Source organism: Myotis davidii, unplaced genomic scaffold, assembly GCF_000327345.1.
Source record: "Myotis davidii unplaced genomic scaffold, ASM32734v1 scaffold570, whole genome shotgun sequence".
Classification (NCBI taxonomy): Eukaryota; Metazoa; Chordata; class Mammalia; order Chiroptera; family Vespertilionidae; genus Myotis; species Myotis davidii.
Window position 1 is genome coordinate 2,004,237 of NW_006283631.1, and position 20,483 is coordinate 2,024,719.

Here is a 20,483-nt window from a genome sequence, read left to right on the forward strand (position 1 = left end):
AGAGGGAGAGAGAGAAGCAGGGAGAGATATCTTATCATGTATATGATACATATATATGGACTTTGCCCATACCCCTGACCCACAACTCCTAAAACTCTTGCTAAGTGATGAGGACACAGGTGTCTTGTTATGTGAATGAGGTGACTTTTGGAAAGTACCTAAAGTGGAGGCTGGTGGTCAGGAGAACCCACCATGTGACTAGAGTGTTGGAACTTGCAGTCTCTGCCTCTCTCCCCACCTCTGGGGACGGGGGTTGAAGAACTTAGTGAACACATGGAGATGTAGGAGAGGGCACTGAAGCTCTGTGCCCCTTCCCACACTCCTTGCCCCATGTCTCTCTTCATCTGGCCGTTCCTGAGTCACAGCCTTTTCTAGTAAACCAATGTTCTGGTAGGTGACACGATCCTCTGAGTCCTGTGAGCCATTCTAGAAATTAATTGAACCCCAAGAGGGGGTTGTGGGAATCTTTGATTTATAACCAGTAGGTCAACGCCTGGACTTGCAACTGGCATCTCAAGTGTGTCTGTGTCAGGGGGCGGGGAGTCTTCTGGGACTGAACCTTCTGGGCAGACAGCATCATAATTTAGTTGAATTCTTGGGCACCCTGCTGGTGTCCAGAACCATTTGTTGGTGTGGGTGCAGGGAATTCCCCCACGTTGGAATTGGGTCTGGGAACCCTAATTTAGTGTATAATACAGCCACAAAGCAAAAGTCTGCTTTTACACAGTTACAGCTGATTTCTTGTGATTTATTGGGCTAGCACAGCACTGAGCTCCAAGAAAATAGCCATGAGGTTGTAAGGGAAGCCAGAATGCCTTTAATTTCATAAATACTTGTGAGTGCATTGCTGGGAACCTTAACTAAAGAAACCCGTCCTTCCAAACAAGCAGGGCTGGAACTGGTGATGGCCCTGCCAAAAGAGAACCCTATCAATCGTTATTTAAAATGAATTCATTTCCAAATCCCCACATCTGCCATGAAGATTGAATGTAGTCAGTGAACCTGTTTCTCAATCCATACGATAGACAAAAGAGAGTCTCACTCAATGTCCTTTAATCAGAAAACTGCTGAATGGAACTGAGTACCCAAACATAAAAACAGTAGATAACAACAGATCCTTAATGTCTTATGCTCAACAACTCGCTGGTGTCTAGCTTTAGCCTGGGGTCTGGAAGAGGTTTATTTGAAGAAGATACCTGCTCCAGGTGTGAATGTGTGCACGTGCCCTCGATTCCATGTCTGCCTTTTCTGATCTACTTGAGCTACAGATGTAGGAGAAGGCCTCAAAATGAATTCTATTTACATGAATTACAATTCTCTCTACCCAAATACTTCATTAACAGTGTGAAGGGGACTGTCCTATAATACACCATCTTTTCCCCTTCTCTCTCTCTGGATCCAACAAATCAAGGAAAGCATAAAGAATAGAAATGTCACGCACAATCCCACCACTTAGACACAGACCACTGCTAACATTTCAGTCTATTTCTCTGTAGTTTTTAAATCTTATGTGTGCATTTTTTCTTCTTCTTATAAAACTGAGGTCATAGTGTTTATTGTATTTTGAGAATGTCCCTCATTTCATTTAAAATTCTTTAAAAACAATTTTTTTAAGGGCTGTCCATCGCTCTACCCTATGTTAACCATTTAGGCTACATCCAATGAAAAGCAACCTAAATTAGCATTTTTACATAAACCCTGCCCACATGTCGGATTATTCCCTCAGGATAAATTCCTGGAAGTGGAATTACCAGATCAGCTCGGAGTGAACATTTGTGGAGGCTCTGGACACATTCTGCCACATGACTCCACAGAAAGCTGCTCCAATTTACATGCCCAGGAGCCTCGCAGAGGGTACAGCTTTCTTTTACATCCTGGCTAACACTGAGGATGTTCACTTAACAAATTGCTGTCACTTTAAATTTGATAGGTCGGTCAAAAGCATTCTTTTTATTTTAATTTCTTTACCAATGAGATTAAATCTTTTTAGTTATAGTACTTGCTTTCCTCTGAATTTACTTACTCCTAGCTTTGCTTATTTTTTCTATAAAGTTCTGAGAGTTTTGAAATTTTTATATCCTGCTGTGAAGGTGAGGAAAGGAGGGGATGGAAGGTTACCCAGTGATATCACTGGTAATTCCACTTCCAGGAATTTATCCTGAGGGAATAATCCGACATGTGGACAGGGTTTATGTAAAAATGCTAACTTAGGTTGCTTTTCATTGGATGTAGCCTAAATGGTTAACATAGGGTAGAGTGATGGACAGCCCTTAAAAAAATTGTGGAGGAGCTAGGACTCCAGCCCATCCTCCCAGCGCTACGTCTTTCTGCTCCTTCACACTGATGAGTAAGGTGCCCAGCTGGACACTGCGCTGGGGTCACAAGGTGAGAATTAAAGAGCTAGAGATCCAAGACTTTCCTGAGGTGGATGTGATGCTTTCTCAGGGAAGGAGAAAGCCCTGGGCTGCAAAGCATATACCAAGGCCTAATCACAACCACAGATATTTACAACGCAAACACCCTCTCATCAGAGCAAGACTCCTTGACACCACTGCTCACTCTTCCTTTGGGGACAAATGTGATTCCCAATGTTTCAAGTAATTATGATGCAACTGACTAGCAAATACTTTTTTCTCTTAAAATTCACACACTGGAACCCAATTTCCTTTTGGTTGCCCATATGTGCAAAGTGTGTGTGTGTGTGTGGGGTGGGAGGGTATCAAAGCCCTTTTGTTTTCTAAGGAATTACACCTGCAGAGCAAGTGTGTCCTCCAACCCCCTCCTCCCAAAGCCCAAAGATACCCCAGAGGAGGAGTAGCGAGGTGTACAGGAACGGGAGAGGCTGACTCAAAACTACAGTTTGTGTGTGTGACAAGGGGAACCCCCATCCACTCCTAAAACGGCCTTGGGAAACACCCACATCAGACAAAAGTAAAACATCTAAAACTGATACTGCCAGCAAAAGCACAAGGGCAACTGAGGAATAGTGGTTCATCACTAGGAGACAGAAAAGCTATTCAAGACCAAGATGAGAGCAACAATGTGCTTGGAAAGGCAGTTTTTGTCTTCGCCTGTCGCTGAATTCCCTCCTGCCACCCCCTGTGCCCGGGCAGATAAGGCTCACAATGGCTTTCGGGGGCGCCCTGTGAGCCACTATCTCAGAACACAGACTGGGGAGCCCGTTCAGACCCCCGCACGGTGCTGCTCAGCCTTTCCCATGGCATCATTCTTCCGCGGCGATTCCCCCAAACTTGACAAGAACAAAGAGAGGTCTGCCTGGGTAGATAGATATCGTCCGTCCCCACATCTAGTTCGTCCCCAAGTCCCTTCCATTCTTTCTTCAGGATGTGGTGTGTACCGTCCCAAGTCCCCTCCTCCGGTCCTGCCTTCATCCCTCTGGCCCAGCCCACCTCCCCGGCAGTATCTGGTGCCCCTGGTCTCTGGGGCAGAGCCACCCAGGCTTTCACCTGCTAATCCGCACAGACATTTGCAGGCGAAATATTGAGTATCTTCTGCATTCTAAATTCTATTTAATGGACAAACAGTATATTTGTGGGGACAGCTGCAGGGCCACTGGGGTTCTCAGGCGCGCACTTCAGGAAATAATGTCCTAACCCTAAACTAAAGCCAGCTGGTGCTCACGAGCTGCCAACAGCTGCTTCCTTCTGGCTCCCAGTGCAGATGCTGAAGCCCGCGTAGCCGGAGAGGGCCCGTCTGACCAGAAGGAAGGAGGTCCTTCAACTCCCCAAAGGAGGAAGATGCGTGAAGAGGATTGGTCTGGAGAATCACTGGGGGACCCGACTGACGCAAATGGCACAGGGGTGCTGCGGGACTAACGGCGGGTGGAAGCTTTGGAGTCACAACACTCCCACATGGGATTCGGTGGTGGGAAAGGGGAGAGGTGTACAGGAACGGTTTCCCCCAAATGCCCTGTCTCCCATCCCCTCCCTGGGTTGATCTTCCCCTCCTTTCCAGCTCGATAGGTTTCTTACTTTTACTGGTTATTGGGTGTGCTTGATCTCAAATGCCGACAGTACTCAATTCACTACTGCCCCTGGAAGATACCGCCTCTAGCGCCCTCCTTTCTGCATTGCATAACTGTTACCTGGTCAGTGCTTCTCACACACCAGGGTGCATATAAGTGACCAGGGCAACACTGTCCACCAAGGGGAAGAGGAAAACCATGCGCCATTGAGGAAAATCTTCCTCAGGACTGGGCTGCATTGTGCCAGAAGCTGATGAATACCCTGGTCGTCCACAGCCCATCAAGGAACCCAGGACGCCAGGAGGTGGCTGTGACACAGGTGGGCCAAGAGGAGAACTGCACAGGTGGCCCTCTGACTGTCACACATTTCTTATAGCAGTAGTTCTCCAACTTGGTTATGCATGAGGATCACTGGAGGGCTTGTACAAACAGACTATTTTTCTGATTGCGGAGATCTGGGGTGGGGCTGAGAGAGCGCATTTCAAACAAGTTCCCAGATGCTGCTCATGCTGCTAGTCCAGACACTTTGAGAACCACGGCTTCCACCAACGGAACAGATCAAGTAGCCAGGTGAAACAGGGTTGGTTCTTCTTTATCTGAGCATGAATCTGTTCCATGAGGAATGGCCAGGCTCTGCATCCAGGTGGATCTCATTTGTGGCCGTCTGGCCCCTGCCCAGGCCTTGCCAGGATGCCTGTTCTGAAGCAATTAATGATCTCCTGGCTTCAGTGCAATCCATTGCCTAGTGATATCTGGCATCATCGCCATTAGCGGCATCCCGCCGGGAATGCACTGGGATTCTATTCCGGAGCCCCCTGTGGAGAAGTGCTCTTCCTTTAGAAAAAATGACAGCCACTCTTCTCTCCACAGCTCGTTAAGAAGGGCGGCTTTCCTCTAACATGTAGGGGCAGCGCTGCAGTGTGGAGTCCTTTTAAACATTAGGAAGCAGAGGTACACAACTTATTTGTTCATTAGGCAGATTTTCTTTAAAATAGAAACTAAAAAAAACCACACAAACAAACATCCAAATATACTGGTGGCATTTTTTAAATTATTTTCTCTCTGAAACAACCATGGGTTTTGTCACAAGATCAAAATATAAAGAGAGCATTTAATGAGAAAATACATCTTACACTTTTAAATGGCACATGCATAATTATTTGCACTGTGTGGGTTATGTCAAGTTCTTGCGCCTTATTTTATCCCCTGGGAAGATTTTGATGACTAGTGGAAACGTAAGTTGAATAACCCTAGGATCTTCATGAGAATCCCTGGAGGGCTTGTACAAAAACATGGACTATTTTTCTGATTCAGAAGATCTGGGGTGGGGCTGAATGGATACTAAGTTTGGACACTTTCTTTTCAGTTTGCATTTCTCATGGTTTCCATTTGACACTTATACTAAACAGTCCAGAAAGGTTTCCTGAAAGGCTATTGAAATCTTTTAACTTTGCACTTCTGGACGAGGTGTCAGGCCGGACTGCTGGTCAGTGCTGGGACCTGGCCTGGGACACCCAAAGTCCAGGAGGGCACCCACGGGGGAAGGACTCCAGGACATGCTTTACCTGAGAACAGGCAGGCAACCCTAGTGCTGGGAGCTAGAGCAGAACGGAGATGTTTGCAATTACTTGTTAGCCCTGAGGACGGTGTTGCCTGTTGACTGCACTGCTTGTCCCCACGCTACAGGGATGGTACACACAGAGGCAGGCAGATAGAGGTGCTGTTGTACAGACTCCCGAAGACCTGAATACTCTCACTGTTAAGGACCAGAGCAAAGGGACTTAACAAACATCTAATCTAGAGCTGAAGTTTCAGGAGCCACTCACTGGCTGAATGGGAACTTTGGTGACGGTAACAGAGCCCAAGGCGCAGCCCACAAAGTTGACTGCTGTAGTGCAAGTGTTTCCACGGTCAGTCCTAGGGGGACGCCGCTGAAAACTCAAGTTTTCCTCCCTTATGAGCAGCGTGTCCCAAACATGAGCTGCTGGGAGCATCCTGGGCTCTTTCTGGTTCTCAGATGACCGAGCACACTGTTATCTGGGAGCTCTATTTTTATCAGGTGCATTTCAGAGGCCTGCAAACCCATCGCAGTCATTCAGTGTCACTGTCAGGACACAACAGTGTGAAACACCTACTGGCTGGTTATGAAACAACTGCCAGGGAGCCAGTGTCCCCAATTTCCCACCTCACGGTGGACTCAGGGTCTGGGGGAGCCAGACACAGGCACGTGACCAGGAAGGAGAGCAGGAGGCTAGGGCAGGGAAGCTGGGGTCAAGAAGACCCAAGTTCACATCTTGACTCTGACATTTCCTAATGCAGATTACAGAAACCCTTTAAGCCCTGTTTCTTTTTCTGAAAAAAAGAGATAATACTACTATCTTTTAGGTTGTGTTAAGGATCAAATGAAATGCTATATAGAAACTAGTTGGCATGGTGCCTGGCCCAGAGAGAAACTTATTAAATGGTAGCTGTGAATATTAAAGGGAGAGATGAACAGACTGCCATACCTCGATGTGGGGTTGGGGGGACGAAAAGAGATAAACCAAAGAACTTATATACTTATATGCACAGCCCATGGACACAGGAAATAAGGTAGTAAAGACCTGTGTGTGGGGGAGTAGGGGCTGGGAGGAAGCGGTAAAAGGGGGGAAAATGGGAGACATCTGTAGTACTATCAGAAAATATATATATATAAAGAAGGGACTAAAGAGAGCCAGAAATAGCCAGAACAGACAAATCCATAAAGACACCAAACTGCCCTAGCCGGTTGGCTAAGTGGGTAGAGTGTCAGCCTGCAGACTAAAGGGTCCCAGGTTTGATTCCGGTCAAGGGCATAAGCCCAGATTGTGGGCTCAATCCCCAGTAGGGGGCGTACAGGAGGCAGCTGATCAATGATTCTCATCATTGATGTTTCTCTCTCCCTGTCTCTCTAAAATAAATAAATTAAAATAAAAAGACAGCAAACAGATTAATGTATGGGGAGGAAAGAATTGGGAGTAACTGCAGATGGATACAGTGTTTCTTTGTGGGTGGTGAAATTATTCTGGAATTAGACACTAGTGGTTTGCATAACCTTATAAATATATTAAAACCCATCAAAATTTGTAATGGTATGTGAGTTGTGCCTCACACATTATGGTATATAAATTATATCTCAATTGAAAAATAAACCATACACATTGTTTTTGTTACGTGTGTGTGGTTTATTACTTTTATTGAGCTATAATTCACATACCACATGCCCAGAAAATCTAATTACTTGAAACAACCGTTCCCTGACGATGCTGGTGAGCAGGGTGATATCCGGGGAAGAACCCTGAAGTAGGAGCCGAGGCCTCATATTTCCATCATCTAAGACCCTCCAGGCCAGTTCCTCCCTTCAAAGGAAGGGGGGCCCTGGCTCAGAGAGCGGGAGCGATTGTCCCCAGGTGGCGAGGTGGGCCCAGGCTCCAGGCTCAGCAACTGAGCAGTCCTTCCAGCGCATTCAGCCCTCGCAGACAGGAAGACGGGAGGGTTAATGGAGGTCGACGGCTGCTTTTCCTCCGTAATTGAGTGGGGAGGGCAGAGCTCTTGTCTGGAATGGCAGCTGGCATCCTGTGTTCCTGTTTATTGCAGTTTATCTCCAGCAGTCATTCCCATTCACCTTTTTAAAAAAACATGAGGTGCAGCTGTGGCTTCACTTTAAATATTGTTCCTTCCAGCCTCTTAATGTTTTCACGGGCTCCTCCCTAATCTTTCACTGTAATTGGATGCACAACACTAGAGACGGCACCTTGGAGGAACAAAGCGGGGCGAGCAGGCCTCGCCGTCCTGTCCTCGACTGCACAGGCCTGTCCCCGCTCCTCTCTGCGAGGGGCAGCCTGCGGACAGAAGGCCGGATGGCTTCCCTGGGTCTGCTCTGCTCTGCTCCGGGACACAGTGGGAGCCAGCCTTCTGCCGTCTATGTTACATTTTCTTGATTCCCTCTCTCTCCGTCAGTGTAACTTGGATCTTTCCAGGCTCTGAGAGGACACGCTGCGTGTTTTTTCGGTCCACACTAGCGATCCGAACATCCAGGCAGCATCATCCACATCAGCTTGTTTGTGTGCTCCCTCCTTCCCACTCCGCCGATCCTTGAGGGAAAGCCCATTCTCTCTTCCGAGATCCCGGCCTTCCACTTGCTCTGTGCTTGCTCCTAAAGACAATCAGCTGTGTGGGCTTTACCAGAGGGTCGGGGGGTTGTGCAGAGCAAGGCAGGGCAATGACGACTGAACATACACACCCTGGATTCTGCCAGGGTGCAGGCCTTCTTCCTAAATACTGAGATCTGTGTTCTGCTGAGTACAGCTACACCGCTACTGAGTAAACCAGAGATCCTAACGAGACATCTTGCTTACCGCCGGACCTTCCCCCAGGAAAGGGAACAGATGCCTACTCTCTTCCTTCCCCCGCCTGGTGGAATCTAATTTTAGTATCGGAAAGTGACCTTTCCCCCCCAAAGGCTGTTTGCCTGACTTTATTACAATCTTGTAAAATAATCCCTGTACCCATGTGGTATTTATTAGTGCAACTGGTTTAGGAAGTTCTGTCGTATCTAGGCCGGGGTATATCAATTTTCCAACTGTTTTTGACAACTGACCTCATAGTCACAGGAGGGAAAAGAGAAATTATGAAAACTTGAATTTATATTTAAACATTTACTTAAAAATATCTATTTGTATATGTTTTATGTGTACGTAATATATTTTTACAACGATATGTGCATGTAACTTATGAATAGAATATATGTATATCAGAGGCATGGGCTCAAAAACATTTTACTGATGGGTACAAGGTCAAAAAAACCTGCAGACCCCTGCTTTATGGCACCTAATTTAATTTTCTACTTAGTCAACCAAACAGCAAAAACAAAACATTTGGGGGGAAAACTTAGAAAAAGAAGATTCCAGTTAGGAAAAGTGATTTTTATACTACCTAATTCTTTTCCTGCTCTTTGTATTTTAAAGAAAACATATGTTGCCTTGTTTTGCTAGACGTTCTTAATGAAATTAAGACTAGTATTTTTTTTTAGCATAATGAAGCCTTCGTAGTAAACACGATATGCATAAATTTGAAAGCATTTGCCTGAGCAAGGCAGTTAGAAAGCTGAACCAATAAGAGAACAACTCTCATGTTTAGGGTCCAGAACAACATCGCCTGGCCTCTGGCATCCTCCTCATCGAGGGGTTTCATCTAGGGGTGCTTCGTACTTGACCTATCAGACACCAGGTCTCCTGAAAGCTCACGTGGCATCCCACTGCCTCAGTTAGGTAATGGGCTTCACACTGCAACTCTGTATTGTTGTTGTGGATATTTTAAAGCGACTCGAGCCTTTCAAGCTTGTGGCTTTAGTCCGTGCTGTATCAGGTTGCCTCCTATCATCGCTCACTCATCCCAGGCATCTGGGCATCCCAGGCATCTCAGGTTCTAAGGAGCATGAAACGACAGGGGCCGTTCTTTTATTGTTATTGCGTGAGCAATGGCATGTTTTTCATGTTTTCCTAAGTGCAAACTGACCTACACTTTTCTACCTGAGACGTTTTAACAAAGAAAACCGAGAGCCGTCTTTTGGCCTGAACGTAAGAGGCAGGGTGAGAGGCGTGCATGCGCTCTTCTGGGCTGGGTAAGTGACCGACTCTGATTGCTGCACCCACTTCTGGCAGGAGGGGACAGCTGAGAGGTGTTAGGGTTTCAGGACTCTGTGCACTTACCACCTCGGGCATTCATTCCCTCCTTGGGGATCGCAAGGGACAAAACCCACGCAGGGCAACCTGGCAGGTCATTTAAATCTCTCTCACATATTTAAGTTTCAGCTGCTGGAGAAAGAGCATAAATTATTCTGGGCTGCTCTAAGAAAGCAAGCATATACTCAAAACAGCCCCTATTCTCACACACAATTATGCATATAAGATGCAAACTGCCATATTTTGCATTATTATCAAGACAGAAGCTTCTTTCTGTCTCTCACTCTGGGGAAAAAAGTTCGTGACATACTTGATCAAATTAGAAGTTTAGCAGCAAGTCTTCCTGTGTTAGCTCCATAATGGAAGGGCCCTTTCTCTTTCATCCTGTGCTGTGCCGTGGCCTACATGTGACTTAGGGAAAATAATAAGGGAGAAGGACGGAGCATGTGTTTAGCCTTCTGTGGACCGACAAGCACACACTTGTAGTTTACTTTCATGACCTCGCCCATATAACTAAAGCTATTTTTACTTGGGCCTCTTATTACCAGACAATTACCATATAAAACATTCCAAAAATATATTCACCGGCTTTCAAAAGAAAAGGCAAGCAAAGAATTAGTAGATACCGTATTAAATTTTGAAAACCCCACAATTTCTCTTAGTAAAACTTAATATTTTAAAAAAAGCCAAAATTAGAAAGATAGGTTAAACATTCTAGTAATTTTTAATTGCATGTGAATTTTTAACATGTCAGTGATTTAAAAAATTCTTCCTTTATATAAAAAGCCTGCCTAGCAACTAAATGTATAATATAAATTTTTCACCTTCAGAATAACATGTGTATTCCAGTTACTGCTAAAATATAGTAATGAATACAAGCTGGGAAAAGCAGAAAGAAGTGCTTTCCCAGCTTAATGTATTCAATTCTGTGCATTTCAGCTTTCTTGAATATATTATGGCCATGGCCACTGACTGTGGAATTTGGCCACTTCTCAAGGGTGATCTTTCTCCCAGTTAGAAAAATGGTCCAATTGTTCACAAACAAAAGAACTCTCCCCCCCTTACCTTTTTATAATTCCCCTCCATATCCAATGGGGATTCTTGACTGATGATGTCATCCATTCCATCACTGTCCAAATTCATCCTTTGACTCTTTAGAATTTTACTTGAGAAAGAACCTCTCCTGAATTCTGATAGGCTGATGTGCCAATTGCTCAGGACCCTGCTCACTGCTCATGCTGACGTGGAGAGCCAGCAAAGAGTCTGTGCCCGGCTGTGCGTGTCCTTGTCCTGCTCTGGCTCGGAGACACCGCCCGCCCGGCCTGGTCTGCCCTGTACGCTGGCACAGGGGCAGCTGCCGTTTTCTGAGGCTCACCCGGCACTGACGCTCGGCCTGCTGAAAGCCCAGTCTTCCCACCATCTGCCGTGGCCTTCCCCTGGATGATTCCGCCTGGGCTCCTCTCCACAGCACCTTTCCTCTTCCCAACCAAGGAAAAGCTGATTCCCCTCCCTGGCTGCCCAGGTCAGGGCTGGCTGTGGCTGGGAGCTCTGGGAGGAAACCAGCAACCTTTTTCTGAACCCGGGGCAGAGTGGATGAGATAAAAATAGATGCAAACAACCCAGCCTCGCAGACCTCACCAGCGAGTTAAAGCCGGGTATCCCATGACAGAACGAAAACAGTATAATTTAAAGGCTAACCTGTAAGACAGATGTTTGCTTTTCCTTTTTTCTTTTCCCCACAACCAATCATTTCTTAGCGTCAGAGGTAAAGGTCTCATCTTGTGGCAGAAGCCCCAGCACAAAGATGAAACTTATTTCCAACCCTGAGAAGGACCCCTCCGCCCGAGGATCGGCGCTTGGCTCTATCAACATGGTCAAGAGAAAACGGTCCATCAGCTTTTCTTTAAGATTCAGCCAGTGGCGGGCTTTTCACAAAAGAGAAGGTTGCTTTCTGTTGCTCTCCTCTCCCTTTCCCCAGGGCTTTTGGTTTCGTTTACTGGCTTTACATACAGAGAAGGAAAAGACCCACAGCTGGAGGATGTTTGGGTGCAAGAGGCAGACAAACAACACACACACACACACACACACACACACACACACACACTCATCAATGCTGAATGACTAGCGCCAGAGACTAAAATATATACCCACTGCTCATAAAACAACAACAACAAAAAAACGGACGTTACTGTTTGCAGAAGTGGGCCAAAGAGCTCCAAGGGCAAGCTCCGTCTAACAACACCATCTCCTCTGACAAGTGTAGACAGAAAGCAGCAGATGTACTAGCTCATACCTTTTCCAAGATGAATTCTTGACCAAGTTCCATGCTGTGAAGAACACCCTAATCAACCAAAAAATGCCATAAGGTAGCCTTTTGGCACCTGATCCTCTGCTGAAATGCTGGAATTCTATTGTCTATTTCCACAAATTTTTAAAAATTCTGTTTGCTCAAGACTGGTGGCATGAATGTGTCTCGATGTAGTTGAATGTAGTCCAACTTTTGCAAAGCAAATACCTTCCTCTTCAGCCCCTGACCCAAATCCAAAACCTCCCTGTACTCTACCCTCGGGGCCCCCTCGCCCCTCAGTCCCCGAGGGAGTGACCTGCACATTTGCAGACAGAACAATGACAAGTTGTGTCTCAGGAGCTGCACTTGCATTTGGGTAGGGCTTCTCCCTAGCAGAGACCTCCCATGTCTTATTCTCTTCCAGACCCCAGGACCCTCGTGCCAAACAAGGCTCCCGCTATCTGCACACAGGGCCCCAAAACACCTCCCAGGGCTGTGAGGCAATGCTGGGTGCTGCCCCAATGTGGGTGTTCCCAACACCGGAGCATTCGCCAAGGCTAAGGCTTTGGGGTTACAATGAAGCATCTGTACCATAAAGGATCTGTGTATATTAAACCTGTCAAAGGAGGTCACCTGAAATGAAGGAAGCTTGCATCTTATTATAAGACATACTAGTATATTAACATAATAACAATAGTTACCTTTCCTGAGGGGTTGCTATGTGCCAGGCACTGTCCATGTGTGTCTTATACGTCTTTGATCCTCACAGTCACACTATGGATTAGATACTATTATCATTTGCATTTTATAGCTGAGTGAGAGCTCAGTGAGGTAAGTAACCTGCCCACAGTGGGGCTGCTTGTGAATGGGCAGGCCAGAGGGTGAACCTGGGCCCTCTGCTTCTGTGGCCCACATTCTAAGTGGGCGTGTCAGACTGCCTTGGTAAGAAACAAATGCCCACACAAATAATCAGGCACAGCTTTTAAAAACTAAGATTTAGTACAGAGAGGATTCCGGCAGCACTTCTATAACAATATCACATACTGACTATCAATCGCACTTCAGGAACACCCAGGACGTATCACCACGATAGTCAAGATCTGCCAATTAGACCTCAAGAAATAAAATGAGAGCGCCTCCACCGAGGATCGTGACCTAACACGCGGTACAGTGGATCTTTTCCGGTTCAACACGGTGTTTCTGGTGCCACTTCGGCTCCTTCCCATCAGTCACGGGGTTTCAAGGCTGCTTCTGAGGGGGCGGGGCTTGCTTATTCACCTTGTTTCCCCCACAGCACCCAGACACGGCCTCTCACACGTTAAGGGAAGAGTGAAGAGCTGTTGCATAAATAGACAAACGCAGGAGAAAGGTAAGTGTTGCTTAAAATATTTCCTCTAAATGCTGTCCATGGTAGGCAATATTAACAGTTCACATTACTGCTTTTCAACCAAGATTTTCTGTGGAAACCACATATGTTCAAAGTTAAATATGGGTCTGCTTTGGTTGAAAGAGGGGGGCTACCATGAACTTCAGTCTCTGATCTTGGTTAGCATCCTAGTCCACTTAGCAGTCGACAACCAGGAGCTAACATGGATGAAATTATAAAAATGTAGAGACTGTAAGACTTTAGTAAGATACATAACACTATAAGCCTCATCACTAATGTCGTTTCCCTTTCATTTTAACAGGGTGGGCTTAAATATACAGTTAAAATGACCGAACTCTTGAACTCATTATTAACTATGTATATGTATATACATATTCAAATTAATATACAGTAATAATATATACACACACACACATACATTAATAATATATTCTCTTTTGGAGAAGGCACCTCAAAATCCAAGATGAAATTTCCCAGCCAAACAACAGCAACAAGGATTTGCACTAAGTGAAGGATGAACACCATTCTGCTCCTCCACCCACTACGCCTTTTCAGGCCATAAGTGATTCTCTAATAAGCACTACCCAGAGGCAAGTGACAGAACGTCCTTCCTGAAACACGATGCAAGAGCTTGCAGGGTGGCCCCTGGTGGTGGTGAATTTTCTCTGCACCCTCCCCCAGAAGGTGCTCAGCACAGACACGCTCACAGGAGGAGCTGTACCATCGTTGTTTGGGTGGCTTGTACCAGCTTAAAATATCTGGTGATTTCCTATCGTGTGGACTGACCTGTGATGTATTCTACAGCTTTGCTACTCAAAGTGTGTCCTCTGACATTTCCTGGGAGCTGACTGGAAATGAACACTCTGAGGTCCCAACCCAGACCTACTGAATCAGAAAACACATTTTTAAAAAGAGCTCTTGGATTTGTGAATGCACCTTAAATTTTAGAAGCCTAGATCCAGACCCTGCAAAAATTTATTATACAGCCATTATTCTTTTACGTTAGATCATATTTCTGTGCTTGGTGGTAGGACTCTGACTTTAGATGTTTGGGGTCAACACTGTAATTAATTTCACTCCCAAGAGGTCCAAATGAATACAGGAAAGGAAAAAACAAACCACTTCACTGGAAGATGAGCCGTATGCAATGCGTGGTCGTTTTGCTATGCAAACAAGGGGATAAAGCCACTCGCGTCCTTTCCACAGAGACTTTTCTCTGGTTCCTTCTCCACTGCCACCTTCTTCAAAATGAAAGGTGCTGGTTTAACATGGGCCCAGACACTGACGCTATCCCTTAGAAAACATACACACAGCCACTGACAATCCCTGAGATTTAAAGGGCTTTTTTCTCACTCCCTCCCCTGCCCTGAAATTCAAGGACTGGATCGGAGAGCTTCAGTTTCCTGTCAAGCCATGCCCTCAACTGCAAGGTGCATTGATCACGTGAGCTAATGCTTTTAAATGATCATTATCGGGCCCTGGTGGAAATTATTGACTCTGAGAACACTGACCACATTACTGGGAAATCACTTAGGCATTGTCAAAAGATTTTCCAGTTCACGGATGGGAACTCTAATTCATCCCGACTAAGCCTGCAGCATCCACTGCCTGCCCTTCAGCCTGGACATCCAAATTCCACCTGCTATACAAAAGTGATACTTAAGTTGCAATCTTTTTTTCAAATTATTTGTTTTTCTTCTGTGCAAAGTTCATTTAAATTTGCTTTGCTTTAAATCTTTGGTGTTGAAAGTATTACATAGATCCCCCCATTGACTCCTTCTATCCTGCTCCCATCCCCCACCCAGACTCTCCCTACCCTATTGTCTGTGTCCACGGGTTATGCATATATGCATATGAGTTCTTTGGTTGATCTCTTTCCACCCACCTACCCACCTCCTTTGCTTTGCTTTTCAATTAAGGCACTCTGATAGCTAGATGAGCCATGAAACTATGCAGGGAAATTTTTAAGTGGACTTTTCAGTGTATGTTACAAAATTAAAATAATGGCACTGGGAGTGTGGGGTAGAGGAGGTGAAGGTGTTGGGAGTACAGAGAGTGCCAGTCACCTGCATTAAAATGCTGAGGACCACAGACATAAATCTCTGTGCCCAACTGAAAACCTGAGCACAAGGAACTCAGCTGCGGTCACTCTGTGGGCCACAGCATGGCATCCACACGGAACCAGGATTAATGTCCTCATTACCTTTCTCTGTGTTGTGAGCATTCTTTCCCCATTACTGGCTCTCCTCTGCTGACTGTCATTATGCCTTTTTGAGAGTTGTTTTCTTCTGAATTCAAGCAGTTCTGTCAAAGTGCTTTCTATTTCAGGAAGCTTGGTAATTTCTGAGGCTTTTAGATAGTGCAAAGGAGAATACTAAGTGCACCAAGACTTCAAATCTTCCCTTGGCAGAGTGGATATAAATAAATAATAGGAGATGGCTGTATTAATGCTGAACTTCTTCATGTGAAGTTGTCATTAGTTACCCAAGGTTGTGTGTGTGTGGACATGGGGTCTCTACTCTTCAAAAATCATGAATGCACTGACATGTACCAGAGAGATGTTCCTATTTCCAGTCCTCCCCCATCACCATCCTCTTTCCAAGAGAAAATACTAGATGTTTGGCTTAAATAGGCATTGCATGTTTATTTCTTAAAATCACTGGATGTCTGAATCCTGATGTTGGAGGCACCAAGTGCTATTTTAAATGGCAATGTCTGAGCTTCTATTAAATTTCTATTTCAGATCAGGTGTGTAATGTAGCTCTGTTGAGAAGATTTTTTGTTTGTTTTCATTTGGACACTTATTGCTTTGTTCTCTCTGTGTTAAAACATATAAACTAGATTTTCAGATATCTTTCTTGGCTAAAAACCAGTGCAGAATTATATATCCAGAATTCTTAATTTTTAAGGTGATAGATATGTTACTGCCTCCTCAGAACACTGTATCTCAGCAAGGCAAAACACACTATATCCAGGCAAAACAATGAAAACAAAGTATTATCCAATACCACTGACTATGGGGAAAATGTTTCCAGTAAAAAAATTTATAGAATCAGACAGAAAACTGTTCCAATGAACTTAGCTGTAAATGCCTGCATCAAATAGTGCACTACAATGCTTTGAAATTCCCTTTTTTCATTAGGTCAATATATTTTTCCCTGCTGTGGATGAAACCGGCTTAAATTGGGTGGAATCTTAAATGAATTCAAATTTGATACCTTTGTTTTCTCATTCACAGGAACAAGGGATTGGGAAATGAACCCTGGCTTGGCCTGGTGTCAGTAGGGACAGAATATATTTCCTTTCCTTTGTTAACCATTAAATAACCCACTAGAATTTGAGCATGAAGGCTGTTTACTACTCTCTCTAGTAAGAATTTTCACATCTTGGTACTACTTAAACTGATATACTCCCTAGCTTTATCATTTCAGACCAATATAGGCCACCTTTTATTTTATGTGCTGGGTATAGCACTTTCACTGGGCCAAAACATTTTGCCCAAGAAAAATTTGGTGTTTCAGGAGGCAGTTAAGTTATCCCGCCATATGGTAAAAATATGTATTATAACTTTGCAAAATTCAACATATTAAGAGAGGCAGCTTGGATATGAGCGTTTGCCTCAACCTATCACAGGTGTTTTGAAAAAGCGCTTGGGGATAGACCATGAGGTTCACCTTGGGAAAATTCATGGGTGAAGGATTAGTAGGTACGGAGGTATATTCTTAATGCATTGCCTCTGGGAATGCTGGGATGTTTGTCTCATTCATTTTTGTCTTCCCCTGCCCCCCATTTTGGCAGATGGGATGTCAGAAATGCTGGCAACTGGCCAAGAGGCTCACAAGCCAGGTGCCTGGACTGCTGGGGTCAGCTTCACCAACTCCCTGTTGCAATGCAGAGATCCGAGCTTCTCTCTGGTATTGAGATGGGAAATCCTGGTCCTGAGAACTCAGAACATCACCAACCGCAGAAAATGCAATTCAACCCAACAGACATGTATCGAACACACACTCTGTGTAGGGCAGGAAAGGAAAATAAGGCTCTGGCCTCCAAGAAGACTGCTGTCTAATGGGGGAGACAGACTTATATGTCACTAGCTGCAAATGGATTCTCAGAGGTAAAATCAAAGTGCACTGAGAACTTCTGTCTGGGGACCCGAAGGGAAGGTGCCCTTTGAGCCTTGACAGTTGCATCAGCCTACAACAGGTCGAAGCAGGTGCAGTGTGAACAGGAGACATACCAGGCCTGTGGTCGGCAAACCGCGGCTCGCGAGCCGGTATTTTGTGGAAGAGCCACACTCAAGGGGCCAAAGAGCCGCATGTGCCTCGCGAGCCGCAGTTTGCCGAGCCGCAGTTTGCCGACCACTGTACCAGGCTGAGGAACCAAAGCAAAGCAGTGATGGCAATGAGGGGCAGGAGTGTGGGATCTGGAGGGAGGACTGTGTCCAGCTGGGGGTTCAGGTCATGGTTAGGCCTTAAAGGCCATGCAAAAGGGTATGGGCTGAATCCCATGGAAAATGGGGAGGCATTCTAGGTTTCTACTGGGCTTCCTCAAGACCAGGCGTGTGTTTGAGGAAGAGCCCCTTTAAGCTCCCCAGGGAGAAAGGAGATGAGAGTCATTGACATATCACCTTACTTTCTTTTCTTTCAAGGCTAGATTCCCACAGTAGCAAAGAATGTGAGGGCATGATCTGTATCTGAGGTGGTCGAGGACAATTGGGCCGATGGAAGGAAAGGGATGAAAGCACGGCATTGTTTGTATATACACACACACAAGTCCCCAAAAACCAACTGCTGGGAAAGAGGAGAAAATACTTGGGAGCTTTGAAGCAAAACGGGCCCTCTGACCCCAACTTGAGCTGTCACATTAACAATATCGCCAGGCTTTCTACCAGGGGCTGTTTAGAAGAATGTGGCCTGAGGAGGCTGCCAGGCCCTGAGCTGTGGGCGAGGCTCTTTCCTGAAGAGGCTGGCTTCCTCCCAAGTCTGGAAGATGGAGGCCCACAGCTTCATCTAAACACGGCTACCACGGAAAATGACAACACATGCCTCAGTAACCTCTTCGCTAATGTAAATCCCGAGGGGGGAAAGTACATGGCGATGACGTGAGAGCCTTTAGAAACACAACCACCACAGAAAATCCCGCCCCAGCAGTTCTCTCTGATGGTCCCTCCTTGGGCGAAGTTGTTCTATGCACAGTGCTTGTAAAACGCCTGCAACCGAGGTTTTCGGGCTCCTGGTAGCAGTGAAACTCTCTTTCAAAGCAATCATCTACTTGGAAAAGCAATATACGAGAATCAATTACAGTTTCCTATATTAGCAACAAACAACTGAGAGCGGGAGTGGTGCATGGTTCTCCCTGGCTGCTTCCCAGCCTTCACCGGGTCCCTGCTGTGCACCAGAGAAGGAGCGGGCTCTTAATTTCTGGTAACAGACCTGGGTTGTGCAGAAAGGTGGCCTCCCACAGGGGACCTGCCGACTTCCATGCCAGGGTGATAAGCAGGAAAAATCCCATTTCCCAGATAAGAAAAGCAACAGGAAATATGGGGATCATTTGACCCTCAATGAGAACTTTCAGGTTAACGGCAGGTGTTGGGGGAGGGAGGACAATATCAAAACATAAGAAACCAGGGTGCTATATACCCTGGCCTGGTAGCTCAGTTCATTAGAGCATCTGCCTGATACACCAAGGTTTCCGGTTCCATCCCCGGTTGGGGGACACACAAGAATCAACCAGTGACTGCATCGATGGGTAGAGATGCAAATCTATGTTCTTCTCTCTCCTTCTCTCTCTCTCTCTCTCTGTCTCTCTTCAATAAAGAAAATTTTATAAAAAGAAACCATGATGCTATGGTACTTTATATATAGGAGGCATACCCATCCATATTACTTGAGGGCTAGTTCTAAGCACCAGGAAAGCATATAGATACAAATATGAAAATCCCTGCCCTCATGGAGCTTCCATGGTGTGAGGGAGACAGAAAATACACAAATCAGTATGTACTCTGATAGATGGTAATGAATGCCAAGTATACAAATAAGTTACATAAGTGTAACAGAGATGTTGGGATAGATTTGGAAAGTTGGAAGCTGACATAATAAGTCTAGAGAAGGTAACATTTGAGCAAAGACCTGAATAAGCTATGGGGGATACTGACAGGAAAAACACAGGATGGCCAGTTGAATATGAATTCCTCATAAACAGTGAACGATTTTTTTTTAGAATACGCATGTCTCAAACACTGTAGGAGATTTGCTAAATCTGGCAGCCCTAAGTGGAGCAGCATATGCCAGGTAGGAGGGAGGAGGGATGATGGGAAGGAGGAATGTGGGAGGGGACTCTAAGAGGAAACAGGGCCCTGGGTGGCCCAGAGTTTTATTCTGAGCAGGATTTTGAGAGGGGTGACATGCTCTGACTTAGGTTTTAAAAGATCATTCAAGGCAGGAGCAGCAAGAACAGTTAGGAGGCCATTACTGCTGCAATGATAATGATGACGATGATAATATAATGATAATATACATCTAGACATAGGCACCAAAATGAGCATGGAATTTGGGGGGAGGGAGGGGATGGCCCCTGAAGCCGCATTCATGAACTCTCCCTTAAGAAACGTTGGTATACATTTATGGTAGGAAAGGAATCAGTCCTAGAAATAAATTCTATCTACTCAGTAGCAATGCTAACCTCGGGAAATTGCTTTAACCCACGACATTATCATTCTTAAAAATAAATAATTGAATATGCCATCATCCCCAAGGGGGGAAGTTTCTGAAACACATCAGACTGTCGATATTGGCATCACGAGTGACTATGATAACATCAGGCCAAGGACTTGGAGAAACCGCCTTTCTGAACCCAATCTCAGTGGTGCCAGCTGGGTTCTAAGATTCAGGTGTCTAAGTGGGATCGAGACTGCTTCCAGGTTACTGGTTTTGTCTTTGCTGAGCTACGGATAAAGGGAGGGGTTTCAAAAGAACAAACAAATGAAGGTAGTTCTACCACAGAATGTGCCTGATACCCTTAATTGCATTGTGAAAATGAGCCATAAACACTTCAAAACTATCAAACTCACAATGACAGTGTTACATGTTGTAGATCATATAAAAGAAAGTCAGTTTGTCCTCC

The 20,483-nt window shown here is 45.4% G+C and overlaps 1 protein-coding gene across 2 annotated transcripts in view; it reads right to left on the reverse strand.

Moving 5' to 3' along the window:
* Positions 1-20,483, reverse strand: part of LOC102759991 (schwannomin-interacting protein 1) — a 52,375-nt gene that overhangs the window by 29,912 nt on the left and 1,980 nt on the right. The window contains exon 1 of one of the 2 annotated variants that reach the window (XM_015565518.1): positions 10,753-11,196. The exons of the other annotated variant lie outside the window; for it this stretch is intronic. Within the exon in view, the coding sequence (XP_015421004.1) occupies positions 10,753-10,830 (78 nt within the window). The 5' untranslated portion in view covers positions 10,831-11,196. Of the gene's footprint in view, positions 1-10,752; positions 11,197-20,483 lie in introns of those variants that run through there. 2 annotated transcript variants of the gene reach the window in all.